The 24,779-nt window shown below is 51.4% G+C and overlaps 1 protein-coding gene across 1 annotated transcript in view; it reads right to left on the reverse strand.

Annotated features, from left to right (window-relative positions):
* fbxo28 (F-box protein 28) overlaps nt 1–13,287 on the reverse strand; it is a 97,128-nt gene extending 83,841 nt beyond the window's left edge. The window contains exons 1-3 of the mRNA XM_038798878.1: nt 13,190–13,287; nt 9,025–9,186; nt 8,401–8,677 (exon numbers count right to left, since the gene is read on the reverse strand). Of these exons, the coding sequence (XP_038654806.1) occupies nt 8,401–8,677; nt 9,025–9,186; nt 13,190–13,287 (537 nt within the window). The remainder of the gene's footprint in view (nt 1–8,400; nt 8,678–9,024; nt 9,187–13,189) is intronic.
* Between the last annotated feature and the right edge of the window lie 11,492 nt (nt 13,288–24,779).

Consider the following 24,779-nt stretch of genomic DNA (forward strand, 5'->3'; position numbering starts at 1 on the left):
GAGATACAAGCCTGGGGGCCCTGGTAACGGTGCCGTGGCCGCTCCCTCCTACGAGGTATACCACGAGTCCGGTGGTGGCGGCTACCCTCAAGATTTGGGGGCAGTGGAGGCGACATAGGGGAGAAGTGGGGGGCTTGATGGAGGCTCCATTAAGGGGGAACCATAGGTTCGTCCCGGGGAACATTGATGGGGGATTTCAGGGTTGGCATAGAGCGGGCATCAGACAGCTGAGGGACCTGTTTATTGATGGGAGGTTTGCGAGCCTGGGGGAGTTGGAGGAGAAATTTGGGCTCCCCCCGGGGAACATGTTCAGGTATCTGCAGGTAAAGGCATTTGCTAGGCGGCAGGTGGAGGGATTCCCTTCGCTTCCCGCGAGGGGGGTGAGCGACAGGGTGCTTTCGGGGGTCTGGGTCGGAGAGGGGAAGATATCTGATATCTACAAGGTTATGCAGGAGCTACAAGGTCAGTAGAGGAGCTGAAAGCTAAGTGGGAGGGGGAACTGGGGGAACAGATCGAAGACGGGACATGGGCTGATGCCCTGGAGAGGGTTAATTCTTCCTCCTCATGTGCGTGGCTTAGCCTCATCCAATTCAAGGTGCTGCACCGGGCCCACATGTCCGGGTCTAGGATGAGTAGGTTCTTTGGGGGTGAAGACAGGTGTGTCAGGTGTTCGGGGAGTCCAGCGAACCATGCCCATATGTTCTGGGCATGCCCGGCACTGGAGGAGTTCTGGAAGGGGGTGGCGAGGACGGTGTCGAGGGTGGTTGGATCCAGGGTCAAGCCAGGATGGGACTCGCGATTTTTGGGGTTGGGGTGGAGCCGGGAGTGCAGGAGGCGAAAGAGGCCGGTGTGCTGGCCTTTGCGTCCCTAGTAGCCCGGCGAAGGATCTTGCTACAGTGGAAGGATGCGAGGCCCCCAAGCGTGGAGACCTGGATCAATGACATGGCGGGTTTCATTAAGCTAGAGAAGGTCAAATTCGCCCTGAGAGGGTCGGTACAAGGGTTCTTTAGGCGGTGGCAACCTTTTCTTGACTTTCTGGCTCAACGATAGGGTACGGGGACAGTAGCAGCAGCAACCCGGGGGGGAGGGAAAGGGGAGGGAAAGGGGAGGGGGGGGGGCGGACGATGACTATGTTTGTTTATTTAATTTAAATTTATTTTTAAGTTCTTTTATTGTTCATTGGGGTTGGGGGGGTTGGGGATGTGATACATGCGTCGATACGGTCTGGGGGTGTCACAGTTATTATGGGTTATTTTGTTGCATTTCATTGTTAGTCGTTATGTTTTATATTTTCTGTAAAAAATTCCAATAAAAATTATATTTAAAAAAAAAGCGTCATCAACCCACATGTGGGTGACAATGATGAGCCATTCATTGAGGTTTGGCAGGCTTTTAAACCCCAGGAGCTTTGTTTAATCATGTCCCAGTGTCCCTCCTGCAAAACTGCCCCAGAAGGGTTCATTAATTTTTGAGACGAACAGCTACCATGCATGGTGCTACCGCACGTGATCAATATTCACTGATTTATTCATCACTTCCCCCAGAAATAGGGGAGAAGTGGAAAAATGAATTAGGACTTCATGGCGACACGTGGAGGGCCTTCAGCGCCACACACCACACTGAGGACGATCAGCGTACCTTAATGTTCCCAGCTCTGAAACAGGCTGTCTGTAAACCCGTTGCTATCGCCAAACTTCTGGAGTGTACCCCTACGTCTAAGGAAGATGGTCCAGACTTTTTTGACTGTTTCTGCGGCGTATACGCTCTTTACTCCGGTGACCTTGCTTTCAATGCAGGAAATCAGTCTCCCCAATTTAACGCTCTACTAATGCAGGTATTGCCTGACCGTGTAGCATCCAGTATTAAAATTATAATATGGACTGGTCTAATAATTCAAAATCTCAAATGAAACAAGCTGTTTCTTATTACAGGAGTAACGGCCGTAACCGGGAGACCTGTTATAAAGACAATATGCCGAGAATTAAATCCGAATTTGTCCAACGTCTCTCTGAAAGAAGACATCCTAAAGGTCAAAACTCTCAGACAGATTCATGTTACTATTGTCCAGACTGCGCTGACCCTCCTGAATTCAGTTATCGCTCACAGGCTCCTACTCCACACACAGAGGATTTCGACAGCGCTTCTCTGCGCCGTCCTCTGGCAAAATACAATGTCACTTGCTTCAACTGACAACGGCCAGGCAACTACGCTAGGGATTGCCCATCACCCCGACGACAATGTAGATTTCACCCCTGTCGGCAGACACCCTTCACTGCCTCTAACCCCTATTGACTAGCCCGATCGAACTTTCCCGTCCTTCCAGCGGACCACTCTGACCAGCCCACAGCTACGATTTACATAGAAGGCGTGATTGACACGGGTGCTACTTATTCTACATTGGGCTGGATATTAGTTCCGGTGCATAGATTTCCCCCTTTCTGATAACCATGTGGAACTTGCTGGTTTTATGGGGGAAGGTGCTGTTTACCCACTTACGAAGCCACCCTCAGTTCAATTTGAGGGCCGAGAATGTTGCATTCCTTTCCCGGTTACCCGGGTCCTTGGCGTTAACCTCGCCGGGCGTGACTTGCTGTGTCCCTTACAGGTGGAGATAGTTTGCCTCGATAATGGCATAACCATCTCACCTATCCCACAAGCCCAGCTTCGGAACTTTCCACTTTTCACTGCCCCACAGTGGTGATCGTTTGATTTTGATCCCTCCCACTTTTCACCTCCCTTAAATATTCCTCATCCACATGTGACTATGCTACGATCATACGGGATGCTCAACTAAATTGGAGAGCATTTACCAAGAAGCCATGGGGTCTCTACAATCCTGATGTATCTGTCATGAAGCTGGTATATTAGCTGATTTCTGTCCTGGGTGGGGACCACATGACCTCCTGCCTTTAGACCTATGCCTTGCTGTAAAGGAGGCTGGGTAGATGCCGTTTAAAACTTGTTTGAGGGACTCATCTCCACTTTGGGCTTGGGACAGATCTCCGATATTGGTTTGGGACATCTGGAGTGAATGTATTTGTTCACCTTCAGGTGGCTGCTAGAAGTGACCATTGCGGGCTCCAGCTTTAGCTAAGGTATTTGCCTTGCAGTTGCCGGGTGGGGAGGTACGGTGATGACTTTTCACTTTAATTATGCCGTATGTGCGGCCGGTGGCTTCTTTAAGGATGTGTTTCTGTAATGGGGCTGAGGGTAGGGTTTTTCCGTCAGCGGACACAAAACCAAGAACTTCCCATGGGGGAGGAATTGGGTCAAACTGTTGCAGACATACAGGCTGTCTGAGTGTATGTCTGCAGGCATTGGGGAAGACTCCAGGTGGGCCATTACCATAAGCTATGGCTGCCAGTTCTGCTGCTTGGGATCCTAGATGTCCTGTCAATTTTAAAGCTACTTCTTCCAGTGAACGTTCCTGTGGATCCTCCATATATATACCGCACCCGGTTATCCTACCACCATCTTCAATAGTGGAGGAGCCGTCTACATAGATTGCCGGGAATCTGGTTTCTTGCTGCCTGCTGGTGGCTGTAGTGACTTGGGAATAAAGGGTCCTGTGTGGTGTTTGGCTGTAATGATCTGCCACTCATGTGGGCTTCCTGCATATTGTAAATTGTCTGCTAAAAATGTGGGGACCCTGGTGCGCTTTATGAAATGAAAATCACTTATTGTCACGAGTAGGCTTCAAATGAAGTTACTGTGAAAAGCCCCTAGTCGCCACATTCCGGCGTCTGTTCGGGGAGGCTGGTACGGGAATTGAACCGTGCTGCTGGCTTGCCTTGGTCTGCTTTGAAAGCCTGCGATTTAGCCCAGTGTGCTAAACCAGCTCCTGACAGAGATGTCCCTGCCTTCCAGTAGTAGAGTCCAGACTGCTGCTCTAACCTGGCTAACTGAACCGTCCTTAAGTTACCATCTAACAGAAGTTGAGTGGGGGTGTGCTCGGTGAGAATCGTGACCGGGTTGAGGCCCTAATGTATGCGAAATATTGAACTGCCCAGAAGACTGCAAGCAGGTGCCGTTCACAGCCAGAAAATCCTTGTTCTACGGGGTCTAAAACTCTAGAAGCATAGGCTACTGGTCCTAATCTGTCATGTCGTTCTTGTAGGAGCATTGCTGAAAGGGTTTGCTCTGTGGTTGCCACAGTGGCGTGCAGAGGGGGGGGCCGACGGTGCATTGGCCCCGGGCATCCATTGAATGGGGGCATCCAATCAGAGAAGGAAAAAAAAAAAAATTTTTTTTTTTAAATTTAGATTACCCAATTATTTTTTTCAATTAAGGGGCAATTTAGCGTGGCCAATCCACCTACTCTGCACATTTTTTGGGTTGTGGGGGCGAAACCAACGCAGACACGGGGAGAATGTGGAAACTCCACACGGACATTGACCCAGAGCCGGGATCGAACCTGGGACCTCAGTTCCATGAGGCGGTTGTGCTAACCACTAGGCCACCGTGCTGCCCCAGAGAAGGAAATAAGATAGTAATTTTAAAATTTCAGCGGTGATAAATCAATTTTTGGAGGCTCACCACACTGCAGAGGCAGTTGTTAGCCCTTTATTCCTTTAACATGGTGTACCCTTTCTGTCTAGAGAAAATGGTCCTTCTCCCCATCCCCCCCCACACGCATGCGCATGATGTACGTGGTGCAACCATCAAAAGCAACAAGCAGACGTGGCTGTTCGTTCCTGCGTTTCCTCGAGTCATAACTCGTCTTTTCTTCAGCTTTTTGTGCATCTAGATTAGTTCTTTTACCTACTCAGGTCAGTGAATAGCTCTAGAACAGGTGCAACTACGGTTTTTATAGGTTTTTTGGCGATATTTAATGAAATATTTACGTGGGATGTAGTAAGAGTGAAGCCTGGATGATCAGAAGACTGCTATGGCATTTAATCTCGGAATAGGAGACATTTATTCCTTAACATGCTAATATTCGAATACAGATACCACTAATTTGCAAGTCTATGATATAAATTGCACAAAATTATCAGTGGAGAATCAGTGTGAAATAATTTGATACGAAGGAACAAAGAAATGAAATATGGTTTATCCGTCTGCAACTGACCGATTGTTTACCATTTTCTTCCCATTTTCTCATGCGTCTTACGGTTTTTGAGATAGAAAATGAAATGTTACGAGTATTTCGTGTACAACCGAGTGGAGCACAGAACAGGAAAAAAAAAGAGGGCCAGAGTCGAAGAAGAGTCCCATCAAAGAGGGGCATTAGATGCATGGATAAAAAGAAGTAAAGAAGAAGTAGGAGAACCTGGAGAAGTAAAAGATGATGTGGGTGCAGAGAAGGATTTTTCTGATACGGATTCAGCTCGGTCAGAACATAATACTCTCTCTCCTCAGTCTCGTTGTCAGGATGATGATCCATGTGAAGAAAATAAAGAAGATATTTGCATATTTTTGCAAAGAAGCGATTTTGGCTGTTTGAAGAAACCGATTCCAGATCATTTGAAGATGACAATATTACAACATGGCCCTGAAAGATATCAGAATAAAAGTGGTCCATTTGCTGAGAAGGATGGGAGATCATTTTCCAAACAGTGGTTTGATAAAGTTTCCACAAACGGAGAAATTGTGGAGAGAAAATGGTTGTTATACTCTCCATATCGGAAAGCATGCTACTGTTTTGTTTGCTTTTTGTTTTCAAAGGAGCATTTGTTGTCTGTGTCAAACTTTGGAAAGGAAGACGGTTTCTCCACTTGGAGAAAATTAAATCCAACAATACCTGACCATGAGAAAAGCCCTTCTCATAGAGCTCACATGAGGGAATACCTGAACCTTGTAGTTCGACTCCATCATTCAACTACGATAGATGCTGAACTTCAACAGCAAATGTCTGCTGAAAAGAAAAGATGGAAAGCTATAACTGAACGGATTGTCGAGGTTATATCCTTTCTGGCAAAACAGAATCTGGCCTATCGTGGACATCGAGGAGAAGGAATATCTGGGTTATCAGAGCCAGGGGAGACAGTCAGTGAAAATACAGGAAACTTTCTAGCAACAATCTGACTTTTGGCCAAATATGATGACATCTTAGCAAAACACTTGCAGAGAGGGAAAGAGAAACCAAAAAGTGTCACCTACTTGTCCAACAGAATTCAAAACGAAATAATCAATCTTCTTGGTGAAACTGTCAAGAAAAATATAATTTCCGAAATTAAGGACGCAAAATATTTTAGCATAATGCTGGATTCAACTCCAGATATTGCCCATGAAGATCAGGTTTCTGAAATTCTGCGTTATGTTCATATTAATGAAAACAGAAAAATAGAAATAAAGGAGACATTTCTGTGATTTTTTCAAGTCAACAAGAAAGATGCAGTCAGCCTGGTAAATAAAATTCAGGAAAAATTGGAAGAAGACAAAATTTCCATGAATGACTGTCGTGGTCAAGCATATGATAACGCAGCAGTTATGGCTGGAGTGAGAGGAGGTGTTCAACAAAAAATTCTTGAAGTTAACCCAAAAGCTGTGTTTGTGAACTGCGAGAACCACAGCCTCAGTTTGTCCTGTGTCCATGCAAGTGAGGTGCAACCTGTTGTTGTTACATTTTTTGGCATTCTAGAAAAACTCTACTTTTTTTTCTTCATCTACTTCTCGTTGGGAAGTGTTAAAATCATTTGTCACTCGGACTGTGAAAAGACAGTGTGACACAAGATGGAGTTCCAGCCATGATGCTGTGCAAGTAATCCACGAAGAGTGTGACAACGTTATTGCAAGCCTTCAACACCTGCTGGAAGGAGAATTTTCAAGGGAAACTAAATCTGATGCAGGATCGCTACTGAACTCTATTCAACAGTTCCCGTTTATAGCTTTATTAAATTTTTGGTACTCAGTTTTATCATCAGTGGATAAAGTCTCAAAATGTTTGCAGGATCCGAAAATGGGGTTCCATGAAGCTTCTTGTGATCTGAGAGGACTTATTTATATCTTGAATTTGAAGAATGACGAAATTATCCACAATGCAATAAATTTAGCCAATGAATATTGTCAAAATTGGGGAATACCAATTGCACGAACAAGGAGAAGAAGAATAATGCCTGGAGAGTCAGCAAGAGATAGTGGACTGATGGCACAAGAAGAAATGAATAGAGTAATGGTAGAGATTGTGAACAGATTAAAAACTGAAATTGAAGACCGCAGTGTCCATCTTCAAAGACTCAGTGACCGATTTTCTTTTCTTCTGAACTTGAATTCAGGAGTGATTGAAGATGAACAAGAAAGAGAGAAATTAAAAAAGGAATGTTCAGACTTTGCAAATTATTATGACAATGATGTGGTTGCAATTCAGTTATATGACAAAATTATTGATTTTGTGATGCTCCTTCGAGCTGGAGGGAATAGAGTTCCCCCTGATCCTAAAGATGCTCTGGAGTCTTTACTGCAGTATGGGAGGGATGTCTTTCCGACGCTGTGTGTTTCATACAGATTACTGCTTACAATCGCATTTTCAGTCGCAAGCTGTGAAAGGTCATTTTCAAAACTGAAATTAATAAAAACATATCTGAGGTCTTCTATGTCACAGGAGCGACTGACCAACCTGGCTTTAATAAGCATTGAAAAAGAATTTCTCACAGCTGATGTAAAAAGTGAAGTAGTTCAGGTGTTTTGTGACAGGAGGTATCATTTGGGGAAAATAACTTAATAAATTTGATTGATTTATATTAAAATCGAATAAAGCGTTTATTTCATGTTTCATCTGTGTTTATATATTCAAAATGTTTTCCTTTCTCATAATATTTCTCAGTATATTAGGCCTTATACTTGAGTCTTTGGGGCATACAATCAAGATTTGCCCCGGGCATCACCAGACCTCTGCACGCCACTGTTGCCACCTCAATGACATATGGCAAGACAGGGTCAGGAACTTGTAAAGCAGGGGCTGTCGCTAAGACGCGCTTTAAATCGTTCACTGCGTCTGTGTGCTGTGGAAGCCAATTCTAGAGGGTGTTCTTTTTTTAAGAGTTAGAACATAGAACATAGAACATACAGTGCAGAAGGAGGCCATTCGATCCATCAAGTCTAGACCGACCTAATTAAGCCCTCACTTCCACCCTATCCCCGTAACCCAATAACCTCGCCTATGCTTTTGGACACTAAGGGCAATTTATCATGGCCAATCCACCTAACCTGCACGTCTTTGGACTGTGGGAGGAAACCGGAGCACCCGGAGGAAGCCCACGCAGACACTGGGAGAACGTGCAGACTCCGCACAGACAGTGACCCAGCAGGGAATCGAACCTGGGACCCTGGAGCTGTGAAGCCACAGTGTTAATCACTTGTGCTACCTTGCTGCCAACACGTTCTGAGAGTGGGGTGGCTTTGGTGGCAAACCATCAATGTGATTCCTACCAGACCTAGGAATGAACGGAGTGCACTTACATTACGGGGCATGGACAATTTCACAATGGTGTCTATGTGCTTCTGCTCAATCTCCCTTTTACTGTGGGTGATAATTGTCCCTAAATAGAGGACCTTCTCCATCATTATTTGGGCTTTCTTGGGATTTACCTTACACCCGATGGAATGGGGCAGGGCTAGCAGTTTGGCTAGCAGAGCCATGTGATCGTCCTTGATGTCGGTTTGCAGGAGCAGGTCGCCGACATATTGTACTAGGCATTCGGGGCGAGAGAATTTGGAGAGACCAGCAGCTAATTGTCTGTGGGAAATCGAGGGGGTGTTGTGGAAAGCTTGTGAGAGACACGCCCACGTGTACTGCTGACCTTGGAACGTAAAAGCAAATTTGTATTGGCAAGCTCGGTCTAAAGGAATGGACCAGAAACCATTGCTAATATCTAGCACGGTGAAATATTTTCCTTGCACTCTCTGTTTAAGCATGGTTGTAGGACACGTGGTGGGGGCTGATAAAGAGGTTACTTTATTTAATTTGCAGTAATCAATTGTGAGGTGCCATGAGTCATCTGTTTTTTTAACCGGCCAACTCGGAGCATTTTTGGTGGACGTAACGGGTCGAATTACACCTTGTTTCAATAAACTCTTTATTACCTTTGAGATTTTGTTCTCAGCTTGCTGGGGAAAGCCGTACTGTCACTGCTGATTGCTGAAGGATTGAACCAATACTCTCCCACCGAGTAAATCCTATTTACATAATCGCCCACTGATAGCGTTCCAGGGGCGCTTGTTATTGTTGACATCTGCCATACACACCTATTTATGAGGTGAAACGAGAGGTTATTAGCGTTCATGAAATCCATTCCTAAAATGTGCTCTGCGGTTGGGGGTAGTTTGGCTAGAACTAGGTGATTATTGGCTATGGTTCCCAGGTGGACAGGTATAGGAGCTGTAATGTATCGTTCTTGCATGTGCCTAGTGAAACCGCTTAGGGTGATGGTGTCTGTAATTGGCCAGGGGGTTTCGAGGAATAGGGCGGACAAATTTAGTGTGGTCCGGGAGCCTCCTGTGTCCCAAAGAAAATTGATCGACTGACCCCGGAAGTTGCCTGTACCGGCCTTCCGACATTATCCCAGCGCGTATCACAGAACCACGTTGGGGATGCCAGACACCGTCAATCAAGGGAGTTAGAGGCCAGGTCATCTGCGCGGGCGTTTATGGTAAGCATGGGGCGAGCGTTGCCTTCCAGCTAGCGTGGGTGGCGATCGTGGTCGGGCCTATTGGTTCTTGGCGGGGGGTTACGGTCTCCCTGTGGTATTTGGTATCGGTTATAAGGTACCGGATTGAGTCTACATTCGCGGGCAAAGTGTCCCTCGGGGTGCTTGGGGTGGAACTGGTTCTCTGGTGTATTGCAAGGGTACTGTTCCCTTGGATATTGTTCCTCTCCTTTTCAGTGTAGGTCTGGTTTCCCTCTGCACAATACACAGGTTCTGCGTACTGTCTGTGTCGCAATCTGACCACAATTCCCATTATCCTTTGCAGGTGGCCATTTTACATGGCCACATTGGTATGCGGTACAAGTGACGTGACAACTCAAAAAAAGTTATTAACAGTACCCAATCTGGATTTAATGATGTGGCAACTCAAAAACAGTTATTGAAATAGCTCTATCACTCATATTGACATTGAAAAGGAGGAGGTATTGGGTCTTTTTAAAAAAATATTTTTTTATTCTCCTCCTTTTTCACATTTTCTCCCAGATTTACACCCAACAATAAACAATAATCAATAATCAGTAACGAACACAATGTCAATCCCCATATCAATAACAACGATCCCATCCTCCTACCAAACCCCCAAACATTAGCCCGCAAGATAACATAAACAAATGACAAAGAGGAATAACCCAGTCACCATTAACACATACAGTTCCCCTCCCCCGAACCCTCCCAACCCCCAACCCCCTAATGTTCGATGTGATGCAATTCTCAAAGGTGCATAATGAATAACGCCCATGAATTGTAGAATCCCTCCATCCTTCCCCTCAGTTCAAATTTGACATTTTCAAGCATCAAGAATTCCAGCAGGTCCCCCCCCCCCCCCCCCCCCGCCACGCCAGGGCACAGGGTGGGGAGGTTGATCTCCACCCTAACAGGATCCGCCTTCGGGCGATCAACGAGGCGAAGGCTACAACATCTGCCTCTGCGCCCGTTTCCAGCCCTGGCTGGTCCGACACCCCGAATATGGCCTCCCGATGGCCCAGGTCCAGTATCATGTGCACCACTTTAGAAATTACCCTAACCACCTCCTTCCAGTAATCCTCCAGCTTTGGACAGGACCAAAACATATGAAAGAGATTAGCACAAAGAGATGAAAGAGAAGGCGGCCGAATTTCCTGCAACACCGCTCCTAGCCCCCGGGGGGGGGGGGGGGAGGGGGGGGGGGGGGTAGAATAGGGGGCGAGAAGCGGCCTCCGACGCCGTTGTGAAACACTCCGGGTTTCACGCTGGTGTCGGCCATTGCAGAGAATCGCTCCCATCTTCTACACCCTCAAAGAGCCGGCTCATCCTCGCCCTTGTAAGGTGCCCTCTGTACACCACCTGTATCAGCCCCAACCTTGTACATGAGGTGGAGGCGTTCACCCTCCAGAACACCTCACACCAGAACCCCTCCTCCATACCCTCTCCTAACTCTTCCTCCCACTTTGCCTTGATCACTTCTAGCGGCGCCTCCAAAGTAGCCCTGATACTACCCCCTTCTCCAGTCCCCCTGTCGTCAGCACCTCCTCCAGCAATGTGGAGGCCGGCTCCACCGGGAAGCTCTGTATCTCCTTTCTGGCAAAATCTCGAGCCTGCATGTATCTAAACATTTCCCCCTGCTCCAGCCCATACTTCACTTCAGCTCCTTCAGCCCTGCAAACCCACCCCAAAGAAACAAATCTCTTCAGTGTCATAATCCCCTTCTCCTCCCATTTCCGAAAATTTCCATCCCACCTCCCTGGCTCAAATCTGTGGTTCCCCCGAATCGGCATTTCCCTTGACCCTGCCCCCAATCTGAAGTGCTGTCGAAACTGCCTCCAAATTCTCAATGAAGCTATTACTACCGGACTCCCTGAGTATCACCCGGGGCAGTCGGGAACGACGCTGTCGCTAGTTCCTTCAATCCCGACCTCCTACCCAAACTCTCCTCCATTCTGACCCATTAGGAATCAACCCCTCTGACCCAGCTCCGCACCTTCTCCATATTCGCTGCCCAGTAGTAATACATCAGGTTCGGGAGATCCAAACCCCCTGCCTGCCTTCCCCTCTGTAGCAGCACCTTCCTCACTCTGGCCACCTTCCCTCCCCATATGAATGAGGTAATCCTTCCCTCAAAAATGCCTTTGGCAGGAAAATTGGCAGGCATTGAAAAATAAACAGGAATCGCGGCAACACAAACATTCAAAGCAGCTCCAAAATTCCCCCTACCGACACACCCGGTTCCAACACGTATAACAGCAAATCATCGGCATATAAGGACACCCTATGCTCTATCTCCCCTCCCTGCACTATCCCTTTCCATACTCCTGAACTTCTTAATGCGATGGCCAACGGCTCAATCGCGAGTGTAAACAGCAGGGGGGACATAGGACATCCCTGTCTCGTCCCACGGTGGAGAGAAAAGTATCTCGAGCTGATGTTGTTTGTGCGGACACTTGCCCTCGGCTCCTTATAGAGTAGCCTTACCCAATTCACAAATCTTGGTCCAATCCCAAACCACTCCAGAACTGCCATTAAGTACCCCCATTCTACCCGATCAAAAGCCTTCTCAGCATCCAATGCCACAACCACCTCTGTTTCCTTCCCCTCCGCTGGTACCATAACCACATTCAATACCCTTCTAACGTTTGAAAAGAGATGCCTCCCTCTCACAAACACGGTCTGAGCTTCACCTATCGGAAGGCACTCCTCCGGCCTACCCACCAGTACCTTTGCCAATATTTTTGCGTCCACATTCAGAAGTGATATGTCCTATATGACCCACACTCTGTCGGATCCTTATCTTTCTTAAGTAACAGGGAAATCGATGCCTGCCCCAAAATTTTGATGTGTTGGGTAAGCTGGGTCTGCGAGGACTGCGTTTACCATAGCAGTGAGAGATACAGGCTTCCAACACTTGTAGAAATGCAGCTCTATTTTATTGAACTGTTAAACATGCTTGAACTATGGGTTGACATTATGCTGACTTGACTGGAGACCTGAGGCTAACCTGACCAGACTATCCTGCTACCACATGGTGGATGTTCGTGTTGCTGCTCACGGGCTCTGGCTGTCTCAGAGGCTGCATCCCAAGAGAACGGGAAAACTAGTGCCCTCTGGCTTTATAGTGGCCGTGTCCTGTCTGGTGGTTGGCTGCTGTGTTCTGTGTGTTCATTGGTCACCCTGTGTGTCAATCAGTGTCTGTCTGTGCACCATCATATACTTGTGTGTATATTATGACATCTCCCCTTTGTAAAAAAATGTATACATGGCAATAAATAATGAGTATGTGAATGTGCCTGACTATGTACAGAGTATGTGAGCGTATTTACATGACTAGGAACCTGACTACATACAAAAATATGAACGTATTTACATGGGAAGGTGTCTAGTGCAGATAGAGTGCATATAACAAATCATGGAAAACAGTATGTACAGGCGCGCAAACGAAGAATCAAGGTAACAAAACAATCAGTTCATAAATTCAGTCTCTGAGGTGGGCGACGAGTTCTGGTTGACCGAATGAGCATTTGGCTCTGTTGAGGCGGAGGCCATGCTCATGGATCCTATGGAACACCCACTTGAGTCGATCGATGTGTTCCTGCGGAGTAGTGGACCAGACAATGATGTCATTGACGTACACCTGCACCGCCTCGATGCCCTCCATCATTTGCTCCATTATTCGGTGAATGCCTCCTGAATGGAGATGATACCAAAGGGCATCTGGTTGTAGCAATACCGGCAAACGGGGTGTTAAAAGTGCAGAGCTTCCGACTGTGTGCGTCAAGTTGTATCTGCCAAAACCCCTTGGAGGCATCCAACTTTGTGAAATTTTGGCGTGAGCCATTTCGCAGGTGAGCTCTTCGCGCTTTGGGATAGGGTAGTGTTCCCTCGTGATGTTATGGTTCAAATCTTTGGGGTTGATGCAAATGCGCAGTTCCCCTGACGGTTTTTTAACACACACCATGGAGCTGACCCAGTTGGTGGGTTCCGCTACCTTAGAAATGGCGCTCTGGTCCTGGAGGTCTTGCAGTTGCTGCTTGAGGCTGTCCTTAAGGGGTGCCGGCACCCGGTGGGGTGCATGAACCACAGGCGTGGCATTCGGTTTTAAAAGAATTTTGTACGTGTATGGGAGTGTGCCCGTACCCTCGAGGACGCTGTGATATTGTGCAATTATGTCCTTGAATTATGTGTGGAAGTCGGCGTGTGGCGAGGCTGATACGTCAGTGGGTAACATGGAGTGAACCCGCTGTACCAGATTCAGGATTTTACAGGCCTGAGCACCGAGCAGGGAAGCTTTCTTGGACCCTACAATTTCGAAGCGCAGGGTGGTTTTTAAGGAACGGTGAAACACCACAAGCTGGCATGAGCCGCTGGCAGCAATGGCATTGCCATTGTAGTTGAGAAGCTAGCAGGCCGATGGAAGGATGGTCGGCTTGACGTGGATGTTATCCAGGTCAGACTGCGAAATGAGGTTAGCTGAGGCACCGGTGTCCAGCCTGAATCGGATGTGAGATTTGTTGACCGTATGGTTGGCATACCATTCATCGTCCGGATCAATGCTCATCACTGGGAGGGGCTTGGCCTTTTTTGCGGAAAGCATCGTATGCTTGGTGATGATGCCCACCCGGAATGGGGATGTGAGATCCTCGGTGTCGGGGTCTGGAACCATGTCGGAGTTGGAATCTGCAACGGGTTGCTGCACGGACCGGACGTTCCTGCGCTGCTGCTGGGATCGCTGTGAGGTGGGTAGTTGAGCAGATCTACACAGGGGTGCGTAGTGGCCAAGCTTGCCACACTGGAAACAGCGTCGAGATTTTGCGGGACATTGCCGCTTTAAGTGGGAGGAGCCACAGTTGTTGCAAGTTGTGGCGCCGATGTCAGGACGCTCCGTGCGCCACCGCGCATGTGCAGTGCGGTCGAACGATGTGCGCACCTGCGCAGTTTGGTCCTCGGCCTTGCCGTCCCCTCGGTCGTTGCGCACATGCGCAGGAGCCCGGGAAAAGCGCGCAAAATGGCTGCCCTCATCCAGACTCAGGCCCTGGAGCTGTTTTACAGCCTGAACCTGCTCTGCATCGTGGGGGCCTTGCCGCGCCATCTCTGCCGCCTTGATATGGGAGTACCGGTTAGTAGCGTGGTCATGTAGGATGCAGGTTTCGTTGGCTATAGCGAGGGTGAGCTCCTTCACTTTAAGGAGCTGCTGGCGTCGGGGGTCAGAGTCTACCCTGAAAATGATCTGGTCGCGAATCAAGGAGTCGGAGGTGGAGCCGTAATTACAGGATTGCGCGAGGATACGGAGATGGGTTAAGAAGGATTGGAAAGGTTAATCCTTTCCCTGCAGCCTCTGTTGAAAGACGTAGCGTTCAAAACTCTTGTTGACTTCGATGTCACAGTGGCTGTCGAACTTGAGCAGGACTGTTTTAAACTTGGACTTGTCCTCACCTTCAGCAAAGGTGAGGGAGTTAAAAATGTGGATGGTGTGGTCCCCGGCCCCAATGCGGCTTCGAGGTCGGTGGCTTCAAGGTACAGCTGAAACTTCTGCTTAAAGATCTTCCAGTTGGCACCAAGGTTCCCGGTGATGCGAAGCGGTGGGGGAGGGCGGACGCTGTCCATATTACCGCTTGGCTGATCGCTGGTCAAAGGCAGACTATCTCAAGGTAGGTCCGTCAAACTCGAACATCACGCACTGGTACCATGATGTGTTGGGTATGCTGGGTCTGCAAGGACTGCGTTTACCATAGCAGTGAGAGAGACAGGCTACCAACACTTGTAGAAATGCAACTCTATTTTATTGAACTACGAACTGTTAAACATGCTTGCACTGTGGGTTGACACTATGCTGACTTGACTGGAGACCTGAGGCTAACCTGACCAGACTATCCTGCTACCACATAGTGGATGTTCGTGTTGCTGCTCACGGGCTCTGGCTGTCTCAGAGGCTGCATCCCAAGAGAGCGGGAAAACGAGTGCCCTCTGGCTTTATAGTGGCCGTGTCCTGTCTGGTGATTGGCTGCTGTGTTCTGTGTGTTCATTGGTCACCCTGTGTGTCAATCAGTGTCTGTCTGTGCACCATCATATACTTGTGTGTATATTATGACAGGTTTGTGGTAACACCCCCTTCCCTATCACCTTCTCAAATATCCCCACCATCAGGGGTGCCAGCTTATCCTTGAATTTTGTATAATATTCCAGTGGAAACCCATACGGCCCTGCCACCTTCCCAGACTGCATCTACCCAATTGCATCCTTTATCTCCTGCTCCACTATCGCTCCTTCTATTGCAGCACTGTCCCCCTCCCCTAGTCCAAGTAGTCCTACCCCGAGTCCGGTACTCCAACCCATCTAGAAATTCCTGCCTCTCACAGTCTCCCCCCAGGTGGCTCTGACCTGTACAACCTCTCATAAAATTCCTCAAAAACCTTGTTAATCAGATCCGGAGCCATCACCAACTTCCCTGCCCTATCCCCCACCTGGACAATTTCCCTTTCCGCATCCTCCCTATGGAGCTGACCCTTCTCTCCATGCTCATAAACTGCACCCCTTGCTTGTCTCAGTTGGCGCACCGCCTTCCTGGTGGATAGCCGGTCAAAGCTCGCCTGAAGTTCCTTCCTCTTTTCCAGCTTTGCTGGGTCCCCATCTTCTGCATAACTCCTATCTACCTCCAACATCTCATCTATTACCCTCTGCTGCTCCAACCTCTCCTCTTTGCCCACCCTGGCCTTGAATGAGATCACCTCACCCCCTCATCACCACCTTTAAAGCCTCCCAGACAACCGCCTTTGATACCTCACCCGTGCAGTTGAAACCTACATATTCCTCGATTACTTTTTCAATTTTGTCACAGAACCCTCGGTCCCCCAACAGTCCCACATCTAACTTCCATCCTGGTCTCTGTACCATCCCCTTCTCCAGTACCATACCCACCCAATGAAGGGCACTGTCTGTGCGGAGTCTCCCTGTGTCTGCGTGGGTTTCCTCCGGGTGTTCCGGTTTCCTCCTACAGTCCAAAGACGTGCAGGTTAGGTGGATTGGCCATGATAAATTGCCATAGTGACCAAAAAGGTTAGGAAGGGTTATTGGGTGATACGGGGATAGGATGGAAGTGAGAGCTTAAGTGGGTCGGTGGGGAATTGCCGGGCCGAATGGCCTTCTTCTGCACTGTATGTTCTATGTTCTATGATCTGACACTGCAATTGCTGAGTACTGTGACCCTTTAACCCCAGCCAGCAGCACCTTCCCCACCATTAAAAAGTCGATCCGCTAGTATACCTTATGGACTGCTGAGAAAACCGAGTACTCCCGTTCCCCTGGGTGCAGAATCCTCCAAGGGTCCACCCCTCCCATTTCCATCATTAGCCCAGCTAACGCCTTCGCCACCCGCCCCCCCATGCCCCCCCCCACGCCCCCCACGCCCCCCCCACGCCCCCCCCCACGCCCCCCCCCTCGCCCCCCCCCCCCCCCCCCCCCCCCCCCTCACGCCCACCCCACTATCAGTTTGTGTGTGTCCAAGTCGGGAATGGTCCTAAACACCTCCCTCACGAATCCCACATCGTCCCAATTGGGACCGTACACACTTAAAAGTGCCACTAATCTCCCCCCAGCACCCCTGCCACAATCACCACTAATCTCCCCTCCAGCACCCCTGCCACAATCACCACTAATCTCCCCCCCAGCACCCCTGCCACAATCACCACTAATCTCCCCTCAGCACCCCTGTCACAATCACCACTAATCTCCCCCCAGGACCCCTGTCACAATCACCACTAATCTCCCCCCAGGACCCCTGTCACAATCACCACTAATCTCCCCCCAGCGGCCCTGCCACAATCACCACTAATCTCCCCTCAGCACCCCTGTCACAATCACCACTAATCTCCCCCCAGGACCCCTGTCACAATCACCACTAATCTCCCCCCAGTGGCCCTGCCACAATCACCACTAATCTCCCCTCCAGCACCCCTGCCACAATCACCACTAATCTCCCCTCAGCACCCCTGCCACAATCACCACTAATCTCCCCCTCAGCACCCCTGCCACAATCACCACTAATCTCCCCCCCAGAGGCCCTGTCACAATCACCACTAATCTCCCCCCCAGCACCCCTGCCACAATCACCACTAATCTCCCCCCAGCACCCCTGCCACAATCACCACTAATCTCCCCTCAGCACCCCTGCCACAATCACCACTAATCTCCCCCCAGCACCCCTGTCACAATCACCACTAATCTCCCCTCAGCACCCCTGCCACAATCACCACTAATCTCCCCCCCAGCACCCCTGCCACAATCACCACTAATCTCCCCCCCAGTGGCCCTGCCACAATCACCACTAATCTCCCCTCAGCACCCCTGCCACAATCACCACTAATCTCCCCCTCAGCACCCCTGCCACAATCACCACTAATCTCCCCTCCAGCACCCCTGTCACAATCACCACTAATCTCCCCTCCAGCACCCCTGTCACAATCACCACTAATCTCCCCCTCAGCACCCCTGCCACAATCACCACTAATCTCCCCCCCAGTGGCCCTGCCACAATCACCACTAATCTCCCCCCCAGCACCCCTGCCACAATCACCACTAATCTCCCCTCCAGCACCCCTGCCACAATCACCACTAATCTCCCCCTCAGCACCCCTGCCACAATCACCACTAATCTCCCCCAGGACCCCTGTCACAATCACCACTAATCTCCCCCCAGTGGCCCTGCCACAATCACCACTAATCTCCCCTCCAGCACCCCTGCCACAATCACCACTAATCTCCCCTCAGCACCCCTGCCACAATCACCACTAATCTCCCCCTCAGCACCCCTGCCACAATCACCACTAATCTCCCCCCCAGAGGCCCTGTCACAATCACCACTAATCTCCCCCCCAGCACCCCTGCCACAATCACCACTAATCTCCCCCCAGTGGCCCTGCCACAATCACCACTAATCTCCCCCTCAGCACCCCTGCCACAATCACCACTAATCTCCCCCCCAGAGGCCCTGTCACAATCACCACTAATCTCCCCCCCAGCACCCCTGCCACAATCACCACTAATCTCCCCCCCAGTGGCCCTGCCACAATCACCACTAATCTCCCCCCCAGTGGCCCTGCCACAATCACCACTAATCTCCCCCCCAGCACCCCTGCCACAATCACCACTAATCTCCCCTCCAGCACCCCTGTCACAATCACCACTAATCTCCCCCCCAGCGGCCCTGTCACAATCACCACTAATCTCCCCTCAGCACCCCTGCCACAATCACCACTAATCTCCCCTCAGCACCCCTGCCACAATCACCACTAATCTCCCCCCCAGCACCCCTGCCACAATCACCACTAATCTCCCCTCAGCACCCCTGCCACAATCACCACTAATCTCCCCTCAGCACCCCTGCCACAATCACCACTAATCTCCCCCTCAGCACCCCTGCCACAATCACCACTAATCTCCCCCCCAGCACCCCTGCCACAATCACCACTAATCTCCCCCTCAGCACCCCTGCCACAATCACCACTAATCTCCCCCCCAGTGGCCCTGCCACAATCACCACTAATCTCCCCCCCCAGCACCCCTGCCACAATCACCACTAATCTCCCCTCCAGCACCCCTGCCACAATCACCACTAATCTCCCCCCAGGACCCCTGTCACAATCACCACTAATCTCCCCCCCAGTGGCCCTGCCACAATCACCACTAATCTCCCCCTCAGCACCCCTGCCACAATCACCACTAATCTCCCCCTCAGCACCCCTGTCACAATCACCACTAATCTCCCCCCCAGTGGCCCTGCCACAATCACCACTAATCTCCCCCCCAGTGGCCCTGCCACAATCACCACTAATCTCCCCCCCAGCACCCCTGCCACAATCACCACTAATCTCCCCCTCAGCACCCCTGCCACAATCACCACTAATCTCCCCTCAGCACCCCTGTCACAATCACCACTAATCTCCCCCCCAGCACCCCTGCCACAATCACCACTAATCTCCCCTCCAGCGGCCCTGCCACAATCACCACTAATCTCCCCCCCAGCACCCCTGCCACAATCACCACTAATCTCCCCCCAGCACCCCTGTCACAATCACCACTAATCTCCCCCCCAGCACCCCTGTCACAATCACCACTAATCTCCCCTCCAGCACCCCTGCCACAATCACCACTAATCTCCCCCCCAGCACCCCTGTCACAATCACCACTAATCTCCCCCCCAGTGGCCCTGCCACAATCACCACTAATCTCCCCTCCAGCACCCCTGCCACAATCACCACTAATCTCCCCCCCAGCACCCCTGTCACAATCACCACTAATCTCCCCCTCAGCACCCCTGCCACAATCACCACTAATCTCCCCTCAGCACCCCTGCCACAATCACCACTAATCTCCCCTCGAGCACCCCTGCCACAATCACCACTAATCTCCCCCCCAGGACCCCTGTCACAATCACCACTAATCTCCCCCCCAGTGGCCCTGCCACAATCACCACTAATCTCCCCTCAGCACCCCTGCCACAATCACCACTAATCTCCCCCCAGCACCCCTGCCACAATCACCACTAATCTCCCCCCAGGACCCCTGTCACAATCACCACTAATCTCCCCCCCAGTGGCCCTGCCACAATCACCACTAATCTCCCCTCAGCACCCCTGCCACAATCACCACTAATCTCCCCCCCAGCACCCCTGTCACAATCACCACTAATCTCCCCTCCAGCACCCCTGTCACAATCACCACTAATCTCCCCCCCAGCACCCCTGCCACAATCACCACTAATCTCCCCCTCAGCACCCCTGCCACAATCACCACTAATCTCCCCTCCAGCACCCCTGTCACAATCACCACTAATCTCCCCTCCAGCACCCCTGCCACAATCACCACTAATCTCCCCTCCAGCACCCCTGTCACAATCACCACTAATCTCCCCTCCAGCACCCCTGCCACAATCACCACTAATCTCCCCCTCAGCACCCCTGTCACAATCACCACTAATCTCCCCCCCAGCACCCCTGTCACAATCACCACTAATCTCCCCTCCAGCACCCCTGTCACAATCACCACTAATCTCCCCCCCAGCGGCCCTGCCACAATCACCACTAATCTCCCCCCCAGCACCCCTGCCACAATCACCACTAATCTCCCCTCCAGCACCCCGTCACAATCACCACTAATCTCCCCCCAGGACCCCTGTCACAATCACCACTAATCTCCCCTCCAGCACCCCTGCCACAATCACCACTAATCTCCCCTCAGCACCCCTGTCACAATCACCACTAATCTCCCCTCCAGCACCCCTGCCACAATCACCACTAATCTCCCCTCAGCACCCCTGCCACAATCACCACTAATCTCCCCCCCAGCACCCCTGTCACAATCACCACTAATCTCCCCCCCAGCGGCCCTGCCACAATCACCACTAATCTCCCTCCAGCACCCCTGCCACAATCACCACTAATCTCCCCCCAGCACCCCTGCCACAATCACCACTAATCTCCCCCCCCAGCACCCCTGCCACAATCACCACTAATCTCCCCCCAGTGGCCCTGCCACAATCACCACTAATCTCCCCCCAGCACCCCTGCCACAATCACCACTAATCTCCCCTCCAGGACCCCTGTCACAATCACCACTAATCTCCCCTCCAGCACCCCTGCCACAATCACCACTAATCTCCCCCCCAGCACCCCTGTCACAATCACCACTAATCTCCCCCCCAGCACCCCTGCCACAATCACCACTAATCTCCCCCCCAGTGGCCCTGCCACAATCACCACTAATCTCCCCTCCAGCACCCCTGTCACAATCACCACTAATCTCCCCTCCAGCACCCCTGCCACAATCACCACTAATCTCCCCCCAGGACCCCTGTCACAATCACCACTAATCTCCCCCCCAGTGGCCCTGCCACAATCACCACTAATCTCCCTCCAGCACCCCTGCCACAATCACCACTAATCTCCCCCCAGGACCCCTGTCACAATCACCACTAATCTCCCCCCCAGTGGCCCTGCCACAATCACCGCTAATCTCCCCTCCAGCACCCCTGCCACAATCACCACTAATCTCCCCCTCAGCACCCCTGTCACAATCACCACTAATCTCCCCCCCAGTTGCCCTGCCACAATCACCACTAATCTCCCCCCCAGCACCCCTGCCACAATCACCACTAATCTCCCCCTCAGCACCCCTGCCACAATCACCACTAATCTCCCCTCCAGCACCCCTGCCACAATCACCACTAATCTCCCCCCCAGCACCCCTGCCACAATCACCACTAATCTCCCCTCCAGTGGCCCTGCCACAATCACCACTAATCTCCCCCCCAGTGGCCCTGCCACAATCACCACTAATCTCCCCCCCAGCACCCCTGCCACAATCACCACTAATCTCCCCCTCAGCACCCCTGCCACAATCACCACTAATCTCCCCTCAGCACCCCTGTCACAATCACCACTAATCTCCCCCCCAGCACCCCTGCCACAATCACCACTAATCTCCCCTCAGCACCCCTGCCACAATCACCACTAATCTCCCCTCCAGCACCCCTGTCACAATCACCACTAATCTCCCCTCCAGCACCCCTGTCACAATCACCACTAATCTCCCCTCCAGCACCCCTGCCACAATCACCACTAATCTCCCCTCCAGCACCCCTGCCACAATCACCACTAATCTCCCCTCCAGCACCCCTGTCACAATCACCACTAATCTCCCCTCCAGCACCCCTGTCACAATCACCACTAATCTCCCCCCAGCACCCCTGTCACAATCACCACTAATCTCCCCCAGCACCCCTGCCACAATCACCACTAATCTCCCCTCAGCACCCCTGTCACAATCACCACTAATCTCCCCCCCAGCACCCCTGCCACAATCACCACTAATCTCCCCCCCAGCACCCCTGTCACAATCACCACTAATCTCCCCCCCAGTGGCCCTGCCACAATCACCACTAATCTCCCCTCAGCACCCCTGCCACAATCACCACTAATCTCCCCCCCAGCACCCCTGTCACAATCACCACTAATCTCCCCCCCAGCACCCCTGCCACAATCACCACTAATCTCCCCTCAGCACCCCGTCACAATCACATATCTACCCCCCTGATCTGCCACCACCTTCTCCATCCTGAGGCGTATCCTTTTGCTGACCAACATCGCTACCCCTCGAGCCCTTCCATGAAATCCAGAGTGACACACTTGGCTAACCCAGCCCTTTTTAACTCTCAGCTGGTCCTTCACTCTCAGTTGAGTCTCCTGCAGCATTGCTGCAACGGCTTTCAAACTTTTAAGATGCGCAAGCACCCTAGACCTCGACTGGGCCTCCTAACCCCCTCATGTTCCACATGACTATGCTAATTGGGGGTGTCTCTCCCCCCCCCCCCCCCCCCCCCCCCCCCCCCCCAATATCCACGATCATCATACCGCCGGGCTCTGCCCATGTGCCTAACCTGTCAGGTATTGGGACTTTTAAAAGGTATGAAGGTAGATTAATCTCCTGGGCCGGATGGGATTTATCCCAGAATACTGGGGGAAGCAAGGGAGGAAATTGCTGGGGCTTTGACTGACATCTTTGTATCGTCATTGGCTTCAGGTGAGATCCCAGAGGACTGGAGAATAATGTGGTACCACTGTTTAAGAAAGGTAACAGCTGAGGGCAGCACGGTGGGGCAGTGGGTTAGCACTGCTGCCTCACAGGGGGCAGCACGGTGGGGCAGTGGGTTAGCCCTGCTGCCTCACAATGGGCAGCACAGTGGGGCAGTGGGTTAGCCCTGCTGCCTCACAGGGGGCAGCACGGTGGGGCAGTGGGTTAGCCTCACAGGGGGCAGCACGGTGGGGCAGTGGGTTAGCCCTGCTGCCTCACAATGGGCAGCACAGTGGGGCAGTGGGTTAGCCCTGCTGCCTCACAGGGGGCAGCACGGTGGGGCAGTGGGTTAGCCTCACAGGGGGCAGCACGGTGGGGCAGTGGGTTAGCACTGCTGCCTCACAGGGGGCAGCACGGTGGGGCAGTGGGTTAGCCTCACAGGGGGCAGCACGGTGGGGCAGTGGGTTAGCACTGCTGCCTCACAGGGAGCAGCACGGTGGGGCAGTGGGTTAGCCCTGCTGCCTCACAGGGGGCAGCACGGTGGGGCAGTGGGTTAGCACTGCTGCCTCACAGGGGGCAGGACGGTGGGGCAGTGGGTTAGCACTGCTGCCTCACAGGGGGCAGCACGGTGGGGCAGTGGGTTAGCCTCACAGGGGGCAGCACGGTGGGTCAGTGGGTTAGCCCTGCTGCCTCACAGGGGGCAGCACGGTGGGTCAGTGGGTTAGCCCTGCTGCCTCACAGGGGGCAGCACGGTGGGGCAGTGGGTTAGCCCTGCTGCCTCACAGGGGCAGCACGGTGGGGCAGTGGGTTAGCACTGCTGCCTCACAGGGGCAGCACGGTGGGGCAGCGGGTTAGCACTGCTGCCTCGGGGTGGGGGGGGGGAGCAGCACGGTGGCGCAGTGGGTTAGCACTGATGCCTCACGGCGCCGAGGTCCCAGGTACGACCCCGGCTCTGGGTCACTGTCCGTGCGGAGTTTGCACATTCTCCCCGTGTTTGCGTGGGTTTCGCCTCCACAACCCAAAGATGTGTAGGGTAGGTGGATTGGCCACGCTAAATTGCCCCTTAATTGGAAAAAATGAATTGGGTACTCTAAATTTAATAAATAAATAATAATAAAAAGAAAGGTAGCAGGGATAATCCAGGAAACTACGGGCCGGTGAGCCTCATGTCGGTAGTAGGTAAATTATTGCAGGGAATTCTCAGGGAGAGCATTTATACCCATTTGGAAACAAATGGACTCATTAGCGATAGACAGCACGGTTTGTGAAGGGGAGGTCGTGTCTGACTAACTTGATCAGGTTTTTTGAAGAGGGGACAAAGATGATTGATATGGGGAGGGCGGTGGATGTTGTTTACATGGACTTCAGTAAAGCCTTTGACAAGGTGCCTCATGGCACACGGGATCAGAGCTGAGGTGGCAAGATGGATACAGAACTGGCTAGGTCATAGAAGGCAGAGAGTAGCAGGAGAAGGGTGTTTTTCTGAATGGAAGGTTGTGACTAATGGTGTTCCACAGGGATCGGTGCTGGGGCCTCTGTTGTTTGTGGTGTACATAAATGATTTGGAGGAAAATGTAGCTGGTCTGATTATAAGTTCGC

Source organism: Scyliorhinus canicula, chromosome 6 (genome assembly GCF_902713615.1).
Source record: "Scyliorhinus canicula chromosome 6, sScyCan1.1, whole genome shotgun sequence".
Taxonomy (NCBI): domain Eukaryota; kingdom Metazoa; phylum Chordata; class Chondrichthyes; order Carcharhiniformes; family Scyliorhinidae; genus Scyliorhinus; species Scyliorhinus canicula.